The following is a 25028-nucleotide window of genomic DNA, read 5'->3' as shown; positions in this document are numbered from 1 at the left end:
GTTCCATTCAGAGACACCATGAATATTTTTAGCTTCATGTAGTGTTATAGCTAAAGGCTTCAATACAAGATTAAATAATAGAGGGCTTAATGGACATCCCAGTCTAGTGCCATGAGAAAGAGAGAAAAAAGAAGATCTGCAGTTATTAGTAATGGCCATGGCAATAAGATTCTTATTAATCATTTGAATCTATCTTTTGAAATTATTACCAAAACCAAATGTTTCTAATACTTTAAACAAATATGGCCACTCAACTCTATCAAATACCTTTTCTGCATTGAGAGAGATAACACATTGAGGTTGCTTAGATAATGATGAATATATAATGTTCATCAATCTCCAAATGTTATAGAAAGACATTTAATAAAGCCCATTTGATCCATAGAAATGATTTTAGTTAAAACATTTTCCAAGCATTAGCCATTATTTTAGAGTGAATTTTTGCATCCACATTTAATGGAAACATAGGTCTAAATGATGAATATTCAACAGGATCTTTATCTTTTTTACGAATTAAGAAAATAGATGCCTCATAAAAAGAAGGAAAATTAAGCTTCTCAAAGGATTCATGAAATATTTACAAAAGATGCGGAGAAAGTAATCTTTCAAAGTTTTTGTAAAATCCCACTGAATAACCATCAAGTTAAAGAGCTTTAGCCGATTGCATTGATAAAATAGTTTTCTGAATTTCATGCTCGGTAAGTGGAGCATCAAGCATCTGTTGATCTTCAACAGAAATTTGTGAAAATTTAATCTTATGCATAAAGCCTTAATTTTGGAGGAATCTGCAGGAAATTGAGATCTATAAGGATCAGAGTAATAATCTTGAAAAGTATTAGTAATGTCCTCATGGTTACTTGCTATATCTCCATTATTCTTATGAATCTTTAATATTTGTCTTTTAGCTCTAGTTGCTCTTAATTGAGAAGCTAAGAGCTTATTAATTTTATCCTCAAAAATATAAAATTGACTTTTCAATTTAAGCAAATATCCTTCAATAGGATATGTTAGTAATAAATTATACTGTGATTGTAATTCTACTCTTTTAAATGAAACAACATTTGGAGAGATTGCATTGATGTTATCTAATTCTTTAATTTGTTTAGAAATCTTATCTAATTCCATTTTTGTTTGTTTCTTCAGTTTAGCTATATACAAAATAATTTGATCACGTAAATAAGCTTTTAATGTATCCCAAATTATTAACTTAGAGACATTTCCTATATTATTAGAGAGAAATACTCTTTTATCTGAGCCTCAATAAACTCAACAAATTCTGAACTTTGTAATAAATGTTCTGGAAAATGCCAAAATGTCTGGTAAAAACAACATCTTTCAGTTCAAATATTAAGTTTAAAGGAGCATGATCAGAGATAGTGATCGCATCATACTCACATTTCTGATATTAAATAAAAGTCGAGGGTCAACTATAAAATAGTCAATTCTTGAATATTTATTAAGAACATGTGAGAAAAAAAGAGTATTCTCTATCACTAGGGTGCATATGCCTCCAGATTTCAATTAAAACGTAATCAATTAAAAAGGAATTAATAAGTGACGCAGAACAATTAGGGAGTTGATATTTGGATGATTACTTATCCATTAAAGGATTTAGACAAGTATCAAAATCATCACTCATTAATAACATATGTTCATTTAAATCAGGTAATAGAGCAAAAACAGCTTCAAAAATGAGGGATCATCAACATTTGCTCCATAAATATTAACCAAAACCATTCTCCTATTACAACTTATTCCTTTAACAATCAAAAATCTACTGTTAATATCAGCCATAATATTCTCCTGATTAAAAGGAATATTGGAATCAATAAAAATAGAGACACCTCTAGTTTACTCTGGGAGATTGCATGAAACTGAGGACCCTCCAAAATTTAAAAAATCGATTTTTATCACATAACCTGATATGCATCTCTTGAGCAAAAATTATATCAGGCTGGAATCGGTTAATAACTTTAAATGTTTTCTTAAGCTTAATAGGATGATTCCAACTGCGAACATTCCAAGTTAAAACATTTAACTGTTTAGATATCATCATGGAACTTTGTATCTAAAAAAAATAGTTAGTCACATATCAGGATAGGGTAGTCGAAAATGGCGGAGATGAACAACAATAAAAATAATTGGTGTATGCTCCAGGATTCCTTAATGGGGAAAAAAAAATCCCACCCAAACTACAAAGCCCAGAAACAAGCCGATATCAATCGACACAAGCCCCAAGAAAAGCATAGATGCAAATGAAAACTCTGCCTACCTCAGTAAAAAAATAGAAAAAAATTTGTCTCCCTCTACTGAACATAAAACTCATTACAGTCGACATATATCTCGATATAATTTACTTGGAAGGAAAGTGTTTTTTCTGTAAAACAAAACAACCTTCAATTTGAAAGCAACCTTCATAACATTAGATAAGGGAGGAAAAACACATCCAAAACAATTCTTGAAATATTTGTACAAAAGAAAAACAATCGCCATTTTTAAATTGTCCGGTCTATCTTTTAAACATAAGGAAATCCAAATAATTACGTAAAAGACCTTTACAAAAGCATATGAAACAAAAAACAATTAATTCATTTAAATGTTGCAGAAAAAAATTCTAAATGGTTCGAGCTTATTACAGTCAATCAACAGTTCTCCCTCTATGTCTACTGAAATTGAAGGAATCCAAACCAGTCTTTTTCAGAGATAAGAATGCATTTTGAGGTAAAGACTTCTGTAGACATCAAATCTGCCAATCTCATTATCCTTTACACTGCGAGACAATCAAGCCATTATAAATCATTCAAGCTTCAGGCTTCAGACTCGTCATCAGATGCGTTGGATAAAGAATTAATAAAACCCAATGCTTCGACTGGATCATCAAAAATATGAAATATTTCGCTGGATACTGAAGCAGTGGAGAGAGCTTGTTTTCATACGCTAATTTCATAACCGATGCAAATCCAGCACACTTCTTAACAATTTTGCGTCGAAAATCTTCAAAAAAGGTAATGTCTGAATCCTTTTACTGAAATAGTCTTTTTTTTTCTCGCAAGCTTAATACTATGGTCTTTGTCTCTGAAATGGAGAAAACGCACAACAATATGTCTGTTTTTACCTTGATCCAAAAATTTTAAAGTGCCGATGCTGTGAGCCATTTCAATATCTGAAGACTGTAAACAAACCTCCGGAAATAAAGACTGAAACATTTTTGCGAAATAATCCAGTGTGTCGGGTGATTCGGATTTCTCTTTTAATCCAACAATTTGAATATTATTCCGACATGATCCAGCTTCGAGATCGATGATCTGTTGTTGGGCTTTTTCCAAACGAGAAGAAATGTCAGCAGCATTTCGACTAACAATGCACACAAAATGCTGGTGGAACACAGAAGGCCAGTTAGCAACTATAAGGAGAAGCACTGTCGACGTTTCAGGCCAAGACCCTTCGTCAGGACTGACTGAAAGGAAAGATAGTAAGAGACTAACTTCGACTAACTTCTTTAAGATCAAGGCTCAGAGAGTCAACATTTCCTTCAAATTTCTCTTTTAATTGAGTCAACTCAATGCCGATATTGCTGATTTGAGATTCGAGTCTCTTTAACCAGGAGGGTTCTTCTGAGAATTCGTCAGCTTTTTTGGACTTCCCATTGCCCGGGTCCAGATTTCTCTTGGCACTTCTGAGAGTAGCCATAATTATAACTGTTACTCTACAGATCCCACTGAATAAAATTGAAATTTCAAAGTTTAAGTCGGAAAAGGGAGAGATAAAAGGCGGACAAGAAGCAACTGTGTCTTACATGTCCATAACCGGGAGGCGGAGTCCAATTTACTTATTTGGGTGTAACAGTCACTAAGAATTACAAACACCTGTCTTAAGAAACCTTTCTTACTTTATCATATCATGTAAAAATTATATTATTAAATTGGTCATCTCTTTCAATATCATTGATTGCACGATTAAATTCTATTAAAATGTATATTCTACCTAAATTTATATATCTTTTTCAGGCTTTACCCGTTTTTATTCTTAAAACCTCTTTTGACTCCTTTGATTCTATTTTATCCTCTTAAATAAGGAAAAATAAACATCCTCATTTAAATGTTAATCTTCAAAAATCTAAAAAATCTGGAGGTTTAGTCTTTCCTAATTTTACTTTTTAAATCTTTTTATTAATTTTCAAACAAAACATAAGAAAAAAAACAACAAATACAGAGTGTTTGAGAGTACATAATTAATAAGATTGGAATGCAAATACAAACAGTTAACAACACAGATATAATAACATCCCAGAATCATACTGTATTTACAAAAATAACCCCCCCCCAAAAAAAAAACTAACAACAGCTGACCCAACTGAGATGGGCTATTGTATCATATCAGGTATACACAGTAGTGTCAATACCTCCACATCTCCATCCACATAACTAAAGATGATAAGAAAAAGGTTTGGGAAAGGTCAATGTAACTCATATGAAAATGTTGAATAAATGGTCTCCAGGTTTCTTCAAATTTGACTGAAGGGTCAAAAATGACAGTTCTGATTTTTTTCTAAATTCGGACAAGATATAGTTTCGGAAAGACATTGAAATGTAGTTCGGTGATTAATTTATTTCCAGTTCAATAGAATGGATCTTCTAGCCATTAATATAACAAATGCAATCATCTGCCGAGCTGAAAGGGATAAATAACTGTTATCCACCATTGTTAAGCCAAAAATTGCAGTAATAGGATGAGGTTGCAAATTAACACTCAAAACTTTTAAAATGATACCAAAAATCTCTTTCCAGTATTTTTGCAAGCAAGGACAAGACCAAAACATGTGGGTCAAAGAGGTTACTTCAGAATGGCATCTATCACAAATAGGATGAATGTGGGAATAAAATCAAGCAAATTTATCCTTAGTCATATGGGCCCTATGCATCACCTTGAATTGTATTAGGGCGTGTTTGGCACATATAGAAGAGGAGTTAACTAACTGTAATTTTTTCTCCCATTGCTCTGAGGGTAAGGGAAATTGATGTTCTTTTTCCTATTCATTCTTAATTTTATCTGACATCCCTGGCTGTATTTTCATGATTATATTATAAATGATTATATTATAAATCCTTCTGATAGGGTTTTAAACCTAGAAATTTTTCCATAATGTCAATTGGGCATGAATTTGGAAAGGACTGTAACTTATTATTCTAAAAAATTCTAATTTATAAATATCTAATGAAATGGGCTCCAGGCAAATTATATTTATTAGACAGCTGTTCAAAGGACATGAAACAATTATCTAAGAATAAGTCACAAAAACATGTTATACCCCTCTTTTTCCATAGTACAAAGGTTTGGTCCAGAACAGAGGGCTGAAAAAGAAAGTTAGATATAATAGGGCTTGAAAAAATGAACTTATTCAACCAAAAAAATTATAGAATTGAAACCATATTCGTAATGTATATTTAACTATAGGGTTAGTCATTTGTTTATTCAGTTTAGAGAAGATAAGGGGAAGCGAAGACCCTAAGATAGAGACAAGTGAAAAACCTTGTAATGATTTACACTCCAGATTGCCCCATTGTGGGCTTTGTATTTCCACTGGGGTCTGTGTCCAAAATATTAAATATTGGATATTAACTGCTCAATAATAAAGTCTTAGATTTGGCAAAGCCAAACCACCTTCGTTCTTAGACTTCTGTAAATATTTTTTACTTAATCTGGGATTTTTATTCTGCCATACACATGAAGATATTTTAGAGTCAATAATATCAAAAAAGGATTAGGGAATAAAAATAGGTAATGCTTGAAATAAATATAAAAATTTAGGTAGAACTATCATCTTAATAGCATTGATTAGACCAACCAATTACAAAGACAATGGGGACCATCTAGTAACGAGTTGGTTAATCTGGTCAATTAAAGGTAAAAAATTTACTTTGAATAAATCCTTATGTTTCTTGGTAATTTTAATACCCAAATATGACAAGTAAAGTTATCTGTAACTACTTTAAATGGTAGATGTTTATAAATTGAAACTTGTGTATTTAATGGGAATAATTCACTCTTATTGAGATTCAGTTTATAGCCAGAAAAGCTACTAAACTGAGCAAGCAAATATAAAAGAGCAGGAATAGATCTCTCAGGGTCAGAGATATATAGTAACAAATCATCAGTGTATAATGATAGCTTATATGTCCCTTCACCATGGGTAATACCAAAAATGTTAGGTGAATCATGAATAGCAATGGCTAAGGGTTCCAAAGCAATGTCAAATAGTAAAGGACTTTAAGGACAGCCTTGCCTTGTGCCATGAAACAACTGAAAAAAGGGAGATCTTTGATTATTGGTAAAAACCGAAGCCAAAGGCTTATAATATATTAAGTTAATCCACGATATAAATGTTGGGCTAAAATTAAAATTCTGAAGCATACTAAATAAATATGGCCATTCAACTCTATCAAATGCTTTCTCAGTGTCCAAGAAAATAACACGTTCTGGGATTCTAGATGAAGGAGTATAAGCTATATTAATTAATTTTCTAATGTTAAAAGATGAATAATGATTTTTAATAAATCCAGTCTGGTCCTCAGAAATGATTTGAGGTAGTGTATTTCCCAATCTAGTGGCCAAAATTTTGGTAAAATCTTGGAATCCACATTTGGAAAAGATATAGTCCGATATGATGCACATTCAATAGGGTCTTTGTCTTTTTTAAGAATTAGAGAAATGGAAGCTTCATAAAAAGATTGTGGTAATTTACCTACAGTTAATGTGTCCTTAAAAATTCATACATTATGGAAGAATTGTCAGAAAATTCTGATTGATATAAAGAGTTATGAAATTCTTGAAAGACTTTTTTTATCTCTTTATGATCAACCATCAGAGTACCATCTCATTTACGGATCTTAATGATTTGATGCTTAACTGAAGCAGTTTTCACTTGGTTAGCCAACAATTTACCAGATATATCCCCATGTATATAAAATTGAGTCCTAGTTTTAATTAATTGATTTTCAATCAAAGAAGATAACAGCAAACTGTGCTCCATTTGAAGTTCAACTCTCTTTTTATAAAGCTCCTTACTAGGAGTCACAGAGTATGTCTTATCAATTTCTTTAATCTTATCAACCAACATAAGTATTTCAGTGTTAATTCATTTTCTGACTCAAGCAGAGTATGAAATATTTTGTCCACAGATAAATGCCCTAAAGGTGAACCATAATATTCCACTAGAAATCTCTTCTGTAGAGTTTGTTGGAAAGAACAAATCAATTTGTTGTCTCATAAAGTTGAGAATGTCTGTATCCTGAAGTAGAGTTGAACTGCCATGGTTTAACACTTGAGGATGAATCCATTGCCTTAATAGATAGTTTCAAAGGTGCATGGTCGGAGATAGTAATAGAACCATAGTTACAGTCAATAATGTCTGTAAGTAAACGATGATCAATAAAGAAATAGTCAATTCATAAGTAATTATGATAAACATGAGAGAAATATGAACATTCTTTATCCGTAGGATGTAGAAATGGCCAAATTTCAGAAATTCCAGAATCAACCATAAAGGAGTTAATGAGAGATTTATTCAGAAGAACCTGGTTAGACTTAAATCTATCCATCAAGGGATGTAAACAGTAATTAAAATCCCCACCCATTATCAATAGACAATAGACAATAGGTGCAGAAGTAGACCATTCAGCCCTTCGAGCCTGCACCGCCATTTTGAGATCATGGCTGATCATCTACTATGAATACCCGGTTCCTGCCTTGTCCCCATATTCTTTGATTCCCCTATCCATAAGATCCCTATCTAGCTCCTTCTTGAAAGCATCCAGAAAATTGGCCTCCACTACCTTCCGAGGCAGTGCATTCCAGACCCCTACAACTCTCTGTGAGAAGAAGTTTTTCCTTAACTCTGTCCTAAATGACCTACCCCTTATTCTCAAACCATGCCCTCTGGTACTGGAGTCTCCCAGCATCTGGAACATATTTCCTGCCTCTATTTTGTCCAATCCCTTAATAATCTTATATATTTCAATCAGATCCCCTCTCAATCTCCTTAATTCCAACATGTACAAGCCCAGTCTCTCCAACCTCTCTGCATAAGACAGTCCAGACATCCCAGGAATTAACCTCATGAATCTACGCTGCACTTCCTCTACAGCCAGGATGTCCTTCCTTAACCCTGGAGACCAAAATTGTACACAATACTCCAGGTGTGGTCTCACCAGGGCTCTGTACAAATGCAAGAGGATTTCCTTGCTCTTGTACTCAATTCCCTTCATAATAAAGGCCAACATTCCATTAGCCTTTTTCACTGCCTGCTGCACTTGCTCATTCACCTTCGGTGACTGATGAACAAGACTCCTAGATCTCTTTGTATTTCTCCCTTACCTAACTCTGCACCATACAGATAATAATCTACCTTCCTGTTCTTACTCCCAAAGTGGATAACCTCACACTTATTCACATTAAACATCATCTGCCAAGTATCTGCCCACTCACCCAGCCTATCCAAGTCACCCTGAATTCTCCTAACATCCTCATCACATGTCGCACTGCCACCCAGCTTAGTATCATTAGCAAATTTGCTGATGTTATGCTCAATGCCTTCATCTAAATCATTGACATAAATTGTAGACAGCTGTGGTCCCAATACCGAGCCCTGTGGCACCCCACTAGTCACCACCTGCCATTCCGAGAAACACCCATTCACCGCTACCCTTTGCTTTCTATCTTCCAACCAGTTTTCTATCCATGTCAATGTCTTCCCCCCAATGCCATGAGCTTTGATTTTACCCAGCAATCTCCTATGTGGGACCTTATCAAATGCCTTCTGAAAATCGAGGTACATTACATCCACTGGATCTGCCCCGTCCAACTTCCTGGTTACATCCTCGAAAAACTCCAACAGATTAGTCAAGCATGATTTACCCTTGGTAAATCCATGCTGGCTCGGCCCAATCCTATCACTTCTATCTAGAGATGCCACTATTCAAACACTTAAAAAAATTGGGACAATCAATATGCGGGGCATTGTCATTAACCAAAACAACTTTTTCGTTAAAAAGTAAAACAGTGAGGAGCAAAAATCTACCGTGTGGATCTGAAATTGTTTCATAATGAATGTAAGATGTTGAAGAGTCTATAAAAATAGAAACACCTCTCACTTTAGCTTGGGAATTCGAATGGTACTGTTGTGCCTTCCAAACCCTAAAAAAATATTGACTATCCTCTTACCTCGCATGAGTCTCTTGTGCAAAAATAACATTAGCATTCATTCTATGGAATACTTTAATTTTTTTTTCCATTTAACTGGATGGTTTAGACCATTTGTATTCCTAGAGACAAAATTAATAGTCTTATCCATATTACTAATGTTTATCATAATAAACACACAAGGTTAAACAGAAAGTAAACTCATGAATCTGGAAGAGGAGAACAGGTTCAAAGAGGAACTGGAAGTTACGACACTTCAGACATTTTGGTAGTTTCAGGTCAGCCCATGAAGTAAAAACTAAGTGAAAAGCAAAATCAAAAGAAAAAAAGAAATCCCCTCCCCCTCACCCACGAAAACCCTAGGAAGAACCAGAGAAAGGCCAGCAAGCAGACCAACACTAATTTTACCCCCATCTCTCAAGACGTCAGCTCAAAAAAAGAAAAAAAGAGACATAAACCACCCATATTTAAGAACAAAGGGTTACTATGAATTCATTTTTCCTCTCAGCCCCAAGCTCCTGCCTTCTCCCCATATTCCTTCATGTCCTGACCACTCAAGAATATATCAATTTCTGCCTTAAATATACAAAATGAATTGGCTTCCACAGCCACCTGTGGCAATGAATTCCACAGATCCATAAATTTCATTCTAAAAGGATGACCCTCTATTCTGAGGCTGGGTCCTCTAGTCTTAGACACTCACGTCATCGGACGTATCCTCTCCACGTCCACTCTATCAAGTCCTTTTGCCATTTGATAGGTTTCAATGAGGTCACCTTCATTCTTCTGAATTCTTGTGAATGTAGGCCCAAAGCCATCAAATGCTCTTCATATCTTAAGCTTTTCAATCCTGGAATAATTTTCATGAATTTCCTTTGAACCCACTCCAATTCCAGCACATCCTTTTTAAGGTAAGGGGCCTAAAATTGCTCATAATAATACAAGCAAGGCTTCACCAGTGCTTTATAAAGTCTCAACATTACATCCTAGCTTTTATATTCTACCCCTCTTGTAATGAATGCTGACAGTTGATTTGCCTTACTCACCACAGACACAACCTGCATATCAACCTTTAGGGAATCCTGCACAAGGACCACCATGTCTCTTTGCGCATCAGAGTTTTGAATCTTTTCTCCATTTAGAAAATAAATTGCCCTTTCATTTATTTGGGTTCCCTTCCAAGGAAGGTGGGACCTGGACAGAAGGGACAGTTTGCACCTGAACTGGAGGGGGACTAATATCTGAGCAGGAAGGCTTGTAAATGTTGCAAGGTGGGGTTTAAAACAGAGTCACAGGGAAATGGGAAGTTGATTATGAGAACAGTTAGTGGAGAGTTTTTGGAGGCTGATGTTGGTAAGACCTCAGACAAAGTTAGAAATTGAAAGCTTAAACACGGTGCAACTAATTTCTGAGCTATGTATATTTCAAAGCAAGAAGTATCGTATAAAAGTCAGCTGATAGTGCTGAAGATGAGGTAGCTGGTTTAATAACAGAGGCTGTTGACTGGGAAAAATCGCAGTCAACAGGATAAGTTGCAACATAAAAGGCTGACAAAATTGAAAAGGATGAATACAGGACTGAAGGTGTTATATTTTTATACTGAATAGGATAGGTGAACTTGTAGCACGGTTTCAGATTGGCTGATAGGAGATTGTAGGCATCAGTGAATCATAGCTGAAAGAAGATTATAGCTGGGAGCTTAATGTCTATATGCAACTCCCATCAAGTTTAATTTACTCTTGCAGTTCCTTAGCTCTATCCACTAATGTTCAATATCTTCCAAACCTATGGCACTTCTTTTAATAATTTGATATCATTTTTTTTTAAAACAGAGCAATGCCACCTCCTCTGCCTTGTTGCTTGTCCTATTGATACAATGTGTATCCTTGGATATTAAGCTCCCAGCTGTAATCTTCTTGCAGCCATGATTCAGTGGTGTCTACAACATCATACGTGCCAATCTGTAACTGCTACAAGTTCATCAACCTTATTCTGTATACTGCACATATTCAAGTATAATATCTTCAGGCCTATATTCACCTTTTTCCTTTGTCTGCCTTTTACATTGCAACTCATCCTGTTGACAGCAATTTTGCTCTATCATCAGCCTCTCCTTGCCAGAAGTCTCACTACACATTGCCTGTTTGTAAACCAACTACTTCATCTTCAGTGTTATCACTTCAGTTCCCCTCCCCCTGCCAAATTAGATTAAACCCCACCCGAACAACCCTTTCTAAACTGCCTACAACAATACTGGAATCCCTCAGGTTCAATATATAACTAAAAAAGCTAATAATTTTTTAGGTTAAAGGATGGATATGGACGGGAAAAGCAGAATAAAGGAATTACTTGCTAATTTCAGACATCTCTGGATTGTGATTGACTGGATCAAATTTGGTGGCCTACTGCTGTTTGGAAACTTTCTCATCGATCCATCCAAGGAGCTTCAGAAATAATTCAGATTAATTTAACATATGTATATCACAACCCTGTATACATGAATTAATTATTGAAGTTGACAAGTGATTATTTAAGACAGATATGAGCTTTCATTCTGTATCCATACAATGACTGCCTGGGACCTTTTGTGATCTATTCATATATCACAGCTTCAGTGGATGTGATGGAATAGAGCAATTAATGAGAAAATTCCCTTTCTTGAAAGTTGCTTTAAAATTATTCCTGCTGAAAATAACACACATTTGGCAGTCCACACAGCAATGAAAACATCTAAAATTTCGAATTTGTCCTTGACCTGAGAACATCATAATGGACTACCAATGAGATGAGAGTAGGAAGCTTCTATTGGCAGCTTTTAACTAAATTGTATTATTGGTGTTGCATTCTCTTCTCAGCTGAAAATCATTGACCTTTACTTACTTTTAGGTGCTGATATTGTCAGCAATGATGGGATTTACTCTAAGTATTTCCTGCCAGCTACTGAAAATGGAAGGTACAACTTCAAGGTGCGGGTATCGGGAAAGGAAGGGTCTACCACGAAGACAAACAGAACAGATGGGAGTGCCATGTACATACCAGGATACACAGAAAATGGTAATAAATATTTGGCATTTCACAATAAGAAAACACAGGCTTTTATTGTCATTACAGTGGTTAAAGTCAGAGAATCATAGTGCAATACAGCATGGAAACAGGTCTTATAGCCCAATTTGTCCATGCTGGCCCAATTGTCTAACTGGGCTAGTGCCAATTATCTTCATTGGTTTACATCCATCTAAACCTTTCCTTCTTTGTGATGTAATGACAAGATGAGTCATTGAATTGTATGCATACTTTGTGAACTGGTGCCCATTCCTCCAACAATCCTACCTCTGTTTGTCCAGTCACTCAGCATCAGGAAGGACCCAATCGCACATCTCCACCTGCCTGTTTAATAGGATGGTATTCAGGTAAGTCACTGTCTGGCTACATCATGCAAGCTGGTGTGGAAATCTGTTTGGTGTGTCCAGATTTAGAAAGAACTTCAAACGTAGAGCATTACAACATAGTTCAGGTCCTTCAGGCTATCTGCTCTAAGATTAATGTAACCCTTCCCTCCTACATAGCCCTCCATTTTTCTATCATCCATATGCCTGTCTAAGAGTTTCATAAATATCCTTAATACATCTGTCTCTACTATATACCAGCAGGCTCAAGACAACTTGAACCCTGATGTTGTAAGATTATTTTATGATTACCTGATATGATAAGTTGGACTCTTGTCCTCAAAATCTAACACATTATTTTACACCTTATTGCCCACCTACACTGCACATTCTCTGCAACTTTATTCTGCATTGATATTATTTTACGTCATCCTACCTTAATGCATGGTGTAATGAATTGATCTGTGTGAACAAGGTTTTCACTGTACCTCAGCACATGTAATGAGAATAAACTAGTTCCAATTTCAATTTGAGTTCCTTTCTTTCCACATAGGTGTTATCCACACAAATCCTCCAAAGCCTCCAGTTAGTAATGAAGATTCTGCAGCTCAAATAGGAATCTTCAGCAGGGTGAAATCAGGAGGAGCACTTTCAGTTCCCCCCGGTACACCTATCGTCAACTTTCCACCGTGCAAAGTTACAGACCTTTATGCAGCCATAGAAAAAGATAATATTGAGCTGCAGTGGACAGCACCAGGAGCAGACTTGGATCAAGGAATAGGTAAATGTTCCTGTGTTTTAATAACTTACATGAAGTTTTTCTTCCCAGCAATGAAATGATTGAATAGTTGGGAAATCTGATAACAAGCTGTGGTTTGACGCATATGAAAACATGTTTTCCAAGATGAAAGAACAAGAACAAATAGCAAGAGAGCTAGAATGCATATGTGGCTTGAGCAGTGGTGCAGGAAGGGTGGGTGGGGTTTCAGATACTTGGGGCATTGGAACTGCTTCTGGGGAAGGTGGAGCCAGTTCCATCCAGATGGTCTACATCTGGGCAAGGCCAGGATCAATGTCCTAAGGAGATTTTTTGCTAGTGCTGTTGGGGAGGTGTTAAACTAATATGGCAAGGGGATGGAAACCCACACAGAAAAGAAGAGGAAAGTGATGCAGAGACCAAAGCTAGAGTTAGTGAAGAAAAAAGTAAGAGTAGAGTGCATAAAAGTAAAAAGCAAAAATCGCATAGGTCACTAGATTCTAAAAGGACAATGAGTATAAAGGCACTTTATCTAAATGCCCGTAGCATTAGAAACAAGGTTAGTGAACTTGTGGCACAGATCAGTACCAAGGCATGTGATTTAGTGGCCATTAGAGAAACCTGGTTGCAAGGTGGAGATGACTGGGAATTAAATATCCAAGGGTATCAGGTAATACAGAAAGATAGGCAGAAAGGCGAAGGAGGTGGGGTGGCACTCTTGATTAGAGATGAGATCAGGGTGATTATGAGAGACGATATAAGATCTATGGAGCAGAATGCTGAGTTCATCTGAGTAGAGATTAAGAGAAGTAAAGGGAAAAAGCAACTGGTGGTAGTTGCTTATAGGCCACCTAATACAAATATTGCAGTGGCAGAAGTGATTAACCAATAAATAATTGAGGCTTGTAAAAACAGAATGGCAGTTGCCATGGTGAATTTTAACTTCCACATAGATAGGGTGACTTAGGTTGGGCAAGGAAGTATTGAGGAGGACTTCATAGAATGCATCCATGATGGCTTTCTTGAGCAGCATGTTAGTGAACCTACAAGGGAAAATACTATCTTAGATCTAGTCCTGTGAAATGAGACAGGTAAGATTAATGATCTGGTAGTCAGGGATACTCTTGGAAAGAGTGATCATAGTATGATTGAATTTCGCATTCAGATGGAGGATGAAATAGTTAGATCTAAAGCTAGTGTATTATGCTTGAACAAGGGAGACTACAACAGGATAAGGGAGCAGTTGGCTAATGTGGATTGGGAGCACAGGCTATTTGGTAGGAGAGCTGAGGAACAGTGGAATACTTTCAAAGAGATTTTTCACAGTGCTCAACAAAAAGATATTCCAGTCAAAAGTATGGACAATAAATGTGGGGACAGCCGCCTTGGATAACTGAGGAAATAAAAGATAGTATCAAATTAAAAGCTCATGTGTACAAAGTCGCAAAGAGTAGTGGGAGACTGGAGGATTGGGAAAACTTTAAAAAGCAACAAAGAACAACTAAATAAGAAATAAGGAAAGGGAAGATAGAGAATGAAAGTAAATTAGCACAAAATATAAAAACAGATAGCAAACATTTTTTATAAATATATAAAGCAAAATAGGGTGGCTAAAGTCAACACAGGTCCCTTGGAAGTCGAGAAGGGGAAATTGATATTGGGTGATAAGGAAATGGCTGAGGCATTGAACGACTTATTTTGTGCCGGTCTTCACAGTGGAGGTCTAATATGCCAAAGAAGGATCTTATGGACAAAATGCAAGGTGAGGACCTCAATAAAATCACTGTCACTGAAGAGATAGTGATGAGTAAACTGGAGGGCCTGAAGGTAGATAAGTCCCCTGGTCCTGATGGGATGAATCCCAGGTTTCTGAAGGAATTGGCGGAGGTTATAGTGGATGTGTTGGTAATCATTTATCAAAATTCTCTAGACTCTAGGCCTGGTGGATTGGAAGACAGCAAATGGCACACCATTTTTTAAAAAAGGATGTAGGCAAAAGACGGGCAACTATAGGCCAGTTAGATTAACATCTGTAGTCGGGAAAATGCTTGAAGCTGTCATTAAGCAAGATATAGCTAAACCTTTAGAAACATATGGCTCCATTAGACAGACACAGCATGGATTCAGAAAGGGCAGGTCATGTTTGACAAGCTTACTGAAGTTCTTTGAGGACATAATGAGTGCAGTGGATAGAGCTAACAGGTGAATGTCATATACTTGGATTTCCAGAAGGTACTTGATAAGGTGCCGCACAAGAGACTTATAAATAGGATATGGATGCATTGAGTTGGAGGAAATGTATTCGCTTGGATAGTGGATTGGTTAATCAATAGAAGGCAGAGGGTTGGAATAAATGGTTGTTTCTCCATTTGGCAGTCTGTGGTGAGTGGGGTGCTGCAGGGGTCAATAGACAATAGACAATAGGTGCAGAAGTAGACCATTCAGCCATTTGAGCTTGCACTGCCATTCTGAGATCATGATTTCTACTATCAATACCGAGTTCTTGCCTTGTCTCTATATCCCTTGATTCCCCTATCCATAAGATACCTATCTAGCTCCTTCTTGAAAGCGTCCAGAGAACTGGCCTCTACTGCTTTCTGAGGCAGTGCATTCCACACCCCCACAACTCTCTGGGAGAAGAAGTTTTTCCTTAACTCTGTCCTAAATGACCTCCCCCTTATTCTCAAACCATGCCCTCTGGTACTGGACTCTCCCAGCATCTGGAACATATTTCCTGCCTCTATCTTGTCCAATCCCTTAATAATCTTATATGTTGCATCAGATCCCCTCTCATTCTCCCTAATTCCAGCGTGTACAAGCCCAGTCTCTCTAACCTCGCTGCATAAAACAGTCCAGACATCACAGGAATTAACCTTGTGAATCTACGCTGCACTTCCTCTACAGCCAGGATGTCCTTCCTTAACCCTGGAGACCAAAACTGTGCACAATACTCCAGGTGTGGTCTCACCAGGGCTCTGTACAAATGCAAAAGGATTTCCTTGCTCTTGTACTCAATTCCATTTGTAATATAGGCTAACATTTCATTAGCCTTCTTCACTGCCTGCTGCACTTGCTCATTCACCTTCGGTGACTGATGAACAAGGACTCCATGATCTCTTTGTATTTCTCCCTTACCTAACTCTACACCGTTCAGATAATAATCTGCCTTCCTGTTCTTACTCCCAAAGTGGATAACCTCACACTTATTCAAATTAAACGTCATCTGCCAAGTATCTGCCCCCTCACCCAGCCTATCCAAGTCACCCTGAATTCTCCTAACATCCTCATCATATGTCACACTGCCACCCAGCTTAGTATCATCAGCAAACTTTCTGATGTTATTCTCAATGCCTTCATCTAAACCGTTGATGTAAATCATAAACAGCTGTGGTCCCAATACCTGCCATTCCGAGAAACACCCATTCACCGCTACCCTTTGCTTTGTATCTGCCAACCAGTTTTCTATCCATGTCAATGTCTTCGCCCCAATGCCATGAGCTTTGATTTTACCCAGCAATCTCCTATGTGGGACCTTATCAAATGCCTTCTCAAAATCAAGGTACACTACCTCCACTGGATCTCCCTTGTCCAACTTCTTGGTTACATCCTCGAAATACTCCAATGGATTAGTCAAGCATGATTTGCCCTTGGTAAATCCATGCTGGCTTGGCCCAATCCTATCACTGCTATCTAGATATGCCACTATTTCATCTTTAATAATGGACTCTAGCATCTTCCCCACTACTGATTTTAGGCTGACAGGATGATAGTTCTCTGTTTTCTCCCTCCCTCCTTTCTTAAAAAGTGGGATAACATTGGCCATTCTCCAATCCTCAGGAACTGATCCTGAATCTAAGGTACATTGGAAAATGATTACCAATGCATCCACAATTTCCAGAGCCACCTCCTTTAGTATCCTAGGATGCAGACCATCTGGACCTGGGGATTTGTTAGCCTTCAGTCCCATTAGACTACTCATCACCGTTTCCTTCCTAATGTCAATCTGTTTCATCTCCTCTGTTACCCTATGTCCTTGGCCCATCCATACCTCTGGGAGATTGCTTGTGTCTTCCCTAGTGAAAACAGATCTAAAGTACTTATTAAATTCTTCTGCCATTTCTCTGCTTCCCATAACAATTTCACCCAATTCTTTCTTCAAGGGACAACATTGTTCTTAACTATCTTCTTTCTCTTCACATACCTAAAAAAGCTTTTGCTATCTTCCTTTATATTCCTGGCTAGCTTGCATTCGTACCTCAATTTTTCTCCCTGTTTTGCCTTTTTAGTTAAGTTCTGTTGTTCCTTAAAAACTTCCCAATTATCAGTCCTCCCACTCACCTTAGCTCTGTCATACTTCCTTTTTTTTAATGCTATGCAATCTCTGACTTCCTTTGTCAACCACTGTGGACCCTTTCCCCCCTTTGAATCCTTCCTTCTCCGGGGGATGAACTGATTTTGCACCTTGTGCATTATTCCCAAGAATACCTGCCATTGCTGTTTCACTGTCTTTTCTGTTAGGATATTCGTCCATTTAACTTTGGCCAGCACCTCCCTCATGGCTCCATAATCTTGTTTATTCAACTGCAACACTGACACCTCTGATCTGCCTTTATCCTTCTCAAATTGCAGATAAAAACTTACCATATTATGGTCACTACCTCCTCATGGCTCCTTTACTTCAAGATCGCTTATCAAATCCTGTTCATTACACAACACTAAATCCAGAACAGCCTTGCCCCTGGTTGGCCCTCGCACAAGCTGTTCCAAGAATGCATCCCATAGGCACTCTACAAACTCCCTATCCTGGGGTCCAGCACCAATCTGATTCTCCCAGTTCACCTGCATGTTGAAATCCCCCATAACTACTGCGACATTATCTTTACTACATACCAATGTTAACTCCCTATTTAATTTGCACCCAATATCCATGCTACTGTTTGGGTGCCTGTAGACAACACCCATTTGGGTCCTTTTCCCCTTACTGTTCCTCAGTTCTATCCACACAGACTCTACTTCTCCTGATCCTATGTCCCCCCTTGCAAAGGACTGAATCTCATTCCTCACCAACAGGGCCACCCCACCCCCTCTGCCCACTTTTCTGTCCCTACGATAGCACGTATACCCTGGTATATTCATTTCGCAGGTCTGATCTCCCTGCAGCCATGTCTCCGTTATCCCAACAACATCATAGTTACCCATTCGCACCTGAGTTTCAAGCTCATCCGCCTTATTTCTGACTCTTCGTGCATTCAGTTATAGAATTTTTGCCCATTTCTTCTCTCTCTGTTTAAATCGCTGCCTATTGCGCTTAACCCAGCTCCTCGTACTCCCATCGGGCTATACACCCCTTGAATTTTGTTGTCCTTCTTAAATTTACTTATTCTTTCTGCACATTTAACTCCATGTTCTGTCAGACCATCCCTCTGTACATGTGTCCTCCTTATCACTTGTTCCGCCTCACCTTTCTCTACTACACACTTAATATTCCAGAACCATGTAGTCCCCACCTGTCCTTTATTCTTCATCTCACTATCCTCTCTCACATTCTGGATCCCTGCCCCCTGCAAATTAATTTAAACCCACCCCCCCAAGCAGCACTAGCAAACTTTCCTGCAAGAATGTTAGTACCGCTCCAGTTCAGGTGTAAACCGTCCTGTTGGAACAGAGCCCACCTTCCCTGGAACAAAGCCCAATTATCTAAAAACCAGAAGCCCTTCCTCCTGCACCATCCTCTCAGCCATGCAGTAATCTGTATAATCCTTCTGTTCCTTGTCTCACTCGCACATGGCACAGATAGCAAACCTGAAATTGTTAGCCTGGAGGTCCTGCCCTTCAGCTTCGCACCTAACTCCCTGAACTCACTACGCAGGACCCCCTCACTCATCCCACCCATGTTGTTGGTCCCTACATGGACCACAACATCTGGGTTCTTGCCTTCCCTCTCGAGAATAACCTGCACCCGATCTGAGATGTCCCGGACCCCGGCACCAGGAAGGCAACATACCATCCGAGACTCCTGATCTTCCCCACAGAATCTCCTATCTGCCCTCCTGACTATAGAATCCACTATCACAACCGCTCTCTTCTCTTCCCTCCTCCCCTTCCTAGTCGAGGGTCCAACCTCAGTGCCAGAGACAGGACCACTGCAACTTGTTCCTGGTAGGTCATCCCCACCAACAGTATCCAAAACGGTATACTTATTTGTGATGGGAACGGCCACAGGGGTGCTCTGCTCTCTCTGTCTGCTCCCCCTGCTTCTCTTGACTGTCACCCATTTGCCTACGTCCTGTCTTTTCGGTGTGACTACTTCCCGATAACTCTTATCTATCTCTGTCTCTGCCTCCCGAATGATCCGTAGTTCATCTAGTTCCTGCTCCAATTCCCTAACTCGGTCTGATAGGAGCTGCAGCTGGATACACCTTTTGCAGGTGTGGTCATCTGGGACAACTGTGTTGACTCTGACCTCCCACATACTGCATATGGAACACACCATTGCTCTAACTGTCTCCCCCATTACCTGATCCCAGATTAGTCAGAATAAATGAAAAAAGTACCTACCGACCTTACCTTTTTTACCTCAGCAAGCACGTACTCAGGCTCACTGATTTCCTCTCACCAAAGTCCCCTTGCGCCGAAGGCCGCTGAGCCAAAGCCGACACTGTCCGCTCCTAAAAGTGGGCCTCTTTTTAAACTCAGCACTCACCGCTGACGTCACTTGCGCCTGCGCAGTTTTACCTTCCTCCTCAGGTACTGTCCAGGTAGGTCTGACGGTCTTGGCCTACCTACAACGGCTGATCCTCTGATCCTCCGTTCTCCAGTCGTCTGTCGACCTCGAGCACTCCTTGCTCCCGCTCTGCTGCCCGCACCGACGCTGGGTCAATGCTGGGCTCGCAGCTGTTTACCACTTACATTGATGTTTTAGAAGAGGGGACTGAGTGTGGCATAGCAAAATTTGCTGATGACACTAATCTGAGTGGAAACGCATATTGTACAGATGATGTGGAGAGTCTGCAGAGGGATATAGAGAGGTTAAACGAGTGGGCCAAGGTCTGGCAGATAGAATACAACGTTGGTAAATGCGAGATCATCCACTTTGGAAGGAATAATAGAAGAGCAGATTATTATTTAAATGGTGAAAGATTGCAGCATGCTGTTGTGCAGAGGGACTTGGGAGAGCTTGTGCATGAATCACAAAAAGTTGACTTGCACGTACAACAGGTTATTAAGAAGGCAAATGGAATGTTGGCCTTAATTGCTAGAGGGATTGAATTCAAGAGAAGGGAGGTCATGCTGCAACTGTATAAGATACTGGTGAGGCTACATCTGGAGGACTGTGTGCAGTTCTGGTCTCCATACTTGAGGAAGGATATACTGGCTTTGGAGGCAGTGCAGAGGAGGTTCACCAGATTTATTCCAGGGATGAAGGGGTTAACCTTTGAGGAGAGATTGAGTCTCCTGGGACTATACTCACTGGAGTTCAGAAAAATGAGAGGGGATCATATTGAAACATACAAAATTTTGATAGGGATAGATAAGATAGAAGTAGTAAAGGTGTTTCTATTGGTAGGTGAGACCAGATCTAGGGGACATTGCATCAAGATTCAGGGGAGAAGAGTTAGGACGGAGATGAAGAGAAACTGTTTTTCGCAGAGAGTGGTGAATCTATGGAATTCTCTGCCCAGGGAAGCAGTTGAGGCTTCTTTACTAAATGTATTTAAGGAATAGTTAGATAGGTTTTTACATCATAGGGAAATTAAGGGTTATGGGAAAAAAGCAGGTAGATGGAGCTGAGTTTACAGACAGATTCTTATTGAATGGCGGGGTAAGCTTGATGGGCTGGATGATCTACTCCTGCTCCTATTTCTTATGTTCTTATGTTCTTAAATAAACAATGTGACTCAGGTGAACTACTTTAAAAAATGTATTTAGAAATACAGCATGGTAACAGACCCATTTGACCCAATGAACCTGTATTGGCCATTTACTCACATGTGACCGATTGACCTCCCAATCCGTACATCTTTGGAGCATCAGAGCACCCAGAAGAAGCCCATAAGTAATGGGGAGAACAAACTCCTTATAGACAGCAGCAGAATTGAACCCAGTCTCTGGAGCCATAATAGCTTTACACTGACCACTACCCTACCATGCCAACCCTAAAGGAAATAAGTTGCTTATTTGATGATCACATGTCTATAATTGGAGTTTAAAGATTAATGGTAATCCTCCTATAACAGCTCTCAGTACATTTCACCTCCTTTACTCTCATCACTTTCAATGCAATATGTGTAAACTTAAAAAGATGTTTAATGTTACCAAATCATAATAATGAATTACATTCCCTGTGGAATTAAAATAATATAACTATTAAAATAATAACATTATTTTAATAGTTATTTTTAAGTACGCTTCAATTACATTTTAGTTTAAAGGGTTTCACAAATTCACAATGAGATAGATTCCAGATGGGGAAATACAGGTTCACCTGCTGTTCATACACACAGCTTCAATGTGGCAATTTAATTATAGTGGTCTCTCTGGCAGGTTTTACAAGCAGCTTCTGACTCAATACCTTTTGGTTATTGAAGTATATTTTATGACCACGTTGTGAGTATGGAAGATCACGGTCAGTCAATGACCACAAGGGTTAAGATACTTGCCTTTCCCTTCCAGTTTCTGTCATAGATCTTCACAGCTCTTACATTTCATGAAGCCTTTGTTCACGCTGATCCCAATGGGACACTACAGTTCCAGTCAATGTCTGGTACTGAAGATCACAAACTGACTCATTGTCTATGAACACCAGTGCACACTAACATACACAGTGGCCCAGAGAGTTAAGGTAGGTACAGTTGGCCTCTCTTTCTGCTGGAATCGTTACAGGCAGGGAATCCTCCCGGTGTTGTCGTGCAGCAGGTAGCCCATCACTTTACAGTGCAAGTGATCACTAATCAAGGTTCAGTTCCCGTCCTACCTGTAAGGATTGTGTATGTAATCCCTGTGAGCGTGTAGGTTTCTTCTGGCTGCTCCAGTTTCCTCCCACATTCCAAAGACATATGGTCAGGGTTAGGGAATTGTGGGCATGCGATGCTGATGCTGGAAACATGACGACACCTACCAGCAGCCCAGCACAAACCTTGCTGATTCAATTTGACACAGATGACACATTTCACTGTATGTTTTGGTATTTCAAAACACATGACAAATAAAGCTAATCTAATCTGAATATACTGAACTGGGATGGAAATAATTGAACTGATAAGATTTCAAAATTGAAATACATTACAGGACTACATTGTTCTGATTTGGAATGATAACTCCACTTGAATGTAAAATATTTGAAGTTGCTTGTCAGGGCAATAAAACAAGAGATATTACATTGAAGGAGGCCAATCAATCATGTGCTATGTTTGCGAATGTAAACACGCTATCGGCTTATGTATGTCTCGGGGAAAATCCGTCCACCCGCCAAACCATGTCTCCTGTTTGCATGGATGCTGTGAAATGCACACTGATACAAACTCGCACACACAATATCGGACCACACACCACGCACACCAGAGTATACTTAATAAAGAAGCCATTTCATTATAACTCTACAGAGAAACCTTTTTATATATGCAGTTAGCAGTTAACATACAGTTAATAATCTGAGAACCCTGCACGAGGATCATGAACGACAAAGGATTAAATGCTTTTACTGAGTCATGTTAGCCACTGTACACTCTGGACAACTTACAGTGTGGGAGTGATGAATTGGGCCCACAGAGACAGAAACATGCTCACTTGAAAGTCCACATGATAAGAGAACGCTTTCCACATGCAGCAGGGCCAATCAATTTACCACATAATCGATCGGCCGTATATGCACTCATAATTTTCTCACATCTATCCGATAACCGTTCAATGTATCAATACAATCACTTACAGTATTTCCTTTCTTTATCAGCCTCCTACTATGAGATGAGAATGAGTGAGAATCTGCTGCAGCTACGGGACAGTTTCTCAGGAGCTGAACAGGTTAATTTGACAATTTTGAAACCGCAACCATTTGGCTCCAAAGAAACATTTACAATTGCCATTGGAAGTACAGAACTTAAAAACACAACCATGCTTTATTTCGCTTTATGTGCTTATGATGAAAAGGATCAGTCTTCTGAGATGTCCAATGTTGCCAGGGTTTCTGTCTTTGTGCCTTCGCTTAACAAACCAGAGGACAATAAAGTACAGGTTCTGCACAGTATTTGGATTGCAGTAGTAGTGGCAGTAATTGTATGTTTGATTATTGGGATTACTGTTTATGTTGTGCAGAAGAAGTGCAAAAGGAGGTTGCCATAAGCAGCACCAGCATATTGTCAATGGAACAGCTGAGTTTACTAATCTGAACATTTACTTTATTCTGAGTTATAATTGTAGCAGGCTAGTCTGAAGATCTTCTGAGACAACTGTAGTCACTCCCAGACAACTGGAAGACCTTCCTTGGAAATTCAGTCCAAGTTAGTAGCTTAGCCTATTGGGGTTGATCAAAGGGTTGCATGCTTTAGATTGGTGATACTGATTTTGGAGGATGTTGTGGAATTTTACTGGTGTAGAATCTGTATCATGGAGTTATCTTGATGTAGCTCTGTACCAATAAAAACAATATTTTCTGGAATGTTAGCATTAGTTTATTTTATGATACCACCTTTTAGGAGTTCATAATTAAGGTTATTTTTTGTAGTCTCCATAGTATTCTTAGTTTCCATAGAAACTGCAGACATCCAGTCAAGGTGGTGCCAGAGAACAGTAATTCCTCAGGTGACATTATTTCGATAGCCAATCTCTTCAATTATTTCAGTTTCTCTACATCTTCTGCTTGTTCTTTTTGTCTTGATTGTGCTTTGTAAAATGTTGAAGCTTGTGCAGTTTGGAATTTGATCAAATGATCTAGTGCTCTGTAGTCCTTGGAGAGCACCGAGAACACAAGATGCCTCGTGGAGCAGACCAGAGATCAGGTGTGGGGCCATGATCAACTCCATTTTAAAGTGTCAACGAAGACTGAAGCATTGAGTTGAATGTGGAGGAGATCAGCGTTCACTTTCTACAGAGGCCACGGGGTTGATGGCATAGCCGGGTTGGCAACGTTTGGACACTGGCGTGATGGTTGCTCTTCATGGAAGCACTATGTTTGTGCAGCTGCTCTCGTCAATGCTGATTGGTGAATGTTTTTGAAATTCTGAGATTTATGTGATCATTGGATTGTACTTTATATTGGTCTCCTTCAGTTTTCTGTGTTTTCTTTCTTGTCGCTGATTGGTGGATATGACTTTTGTGCGAGGGCAGGGTTTGGCGATTTGGAATCTGATATTCTTGTTAGTGTTTTTTTTGTGTCAGCAATCTGTGTGTGAGAGAGTGGTTGGGGGGTTTGATATAGTCACCGTTCATTTTTTGCAAGGGAGGGGTTCCAGGACTTGATGTTATTGTCTCTAAAATTTTAGAGAGGGAGAGGCTGGGGGTTAGTGGGTTTGATGTTCCAGCTGCCATTTTCATTAAGGGGTGGCGGGAGGTTGTGGTTTAAAAATTTTGCTTCTTTATCTTTTACTTTTTCATGCAGGGAGCTGATGTATTTTCTTTCAACAAAGCCCATGTTTTTTTTTGCTTAACAACTATCTGGAGAAGAGAAATATCAGAGACGTATTGACATGCAT

The 25028-nt window shown here is 38.7% G+C and overlaps 1 protein-coding gene across 1 annotated transcript in view; it reads left to right on the top strand.

Annotated features, from left to right (window-relative positions):
• Positions 1 to 24033, top strand: part of LOC132402344 (calcium-activated chloride channel regulator 1-like) — a 73780-nt gene extending 49747 nt beyond the window's left edge. The window contains exons 12-14 of the mRNA XM_059985223.1: positions 12085 to 12252; positions 13138 to 13365; positions 23291 to 24033. Coding sequence (XP_059841206.1) covers positions 12085 to 12252; positions 13138 to 13365; positions 23291 to 23679 — 785 coding nt within the window. The 3' untranslated portion in view covers positions 23680 to 24033. The remainder of the gene's footprint in view (positions 1 to 12084; positions 12253 to 13137; positions 13366 to 23290) is intronic.
• The last annotated feature ends 995 nt before the right edge of the window (positions 24034 to 25028 follow it).

The sequence above is a fragment of the Hypanus sabinus genome, chromosome 11, assembly GCF_030144855.1.
Source record: "Hypanus sabinus isolate sHypSab1 chromosome 11, sHypSab1.hap1, whole genome shotgun sequence".
NCBI lineage: Eukaryota > Metazoa > Chordata > Chondrichthyes > Myliobatiformes > Dasyatidae > Hypanus > Hypanus sabinus.
The sequence above is the reverse complement of the archived record's forward strand: the minus strand, read 5'-3'. Positions and strand labels throughout refer to the sequence as shown.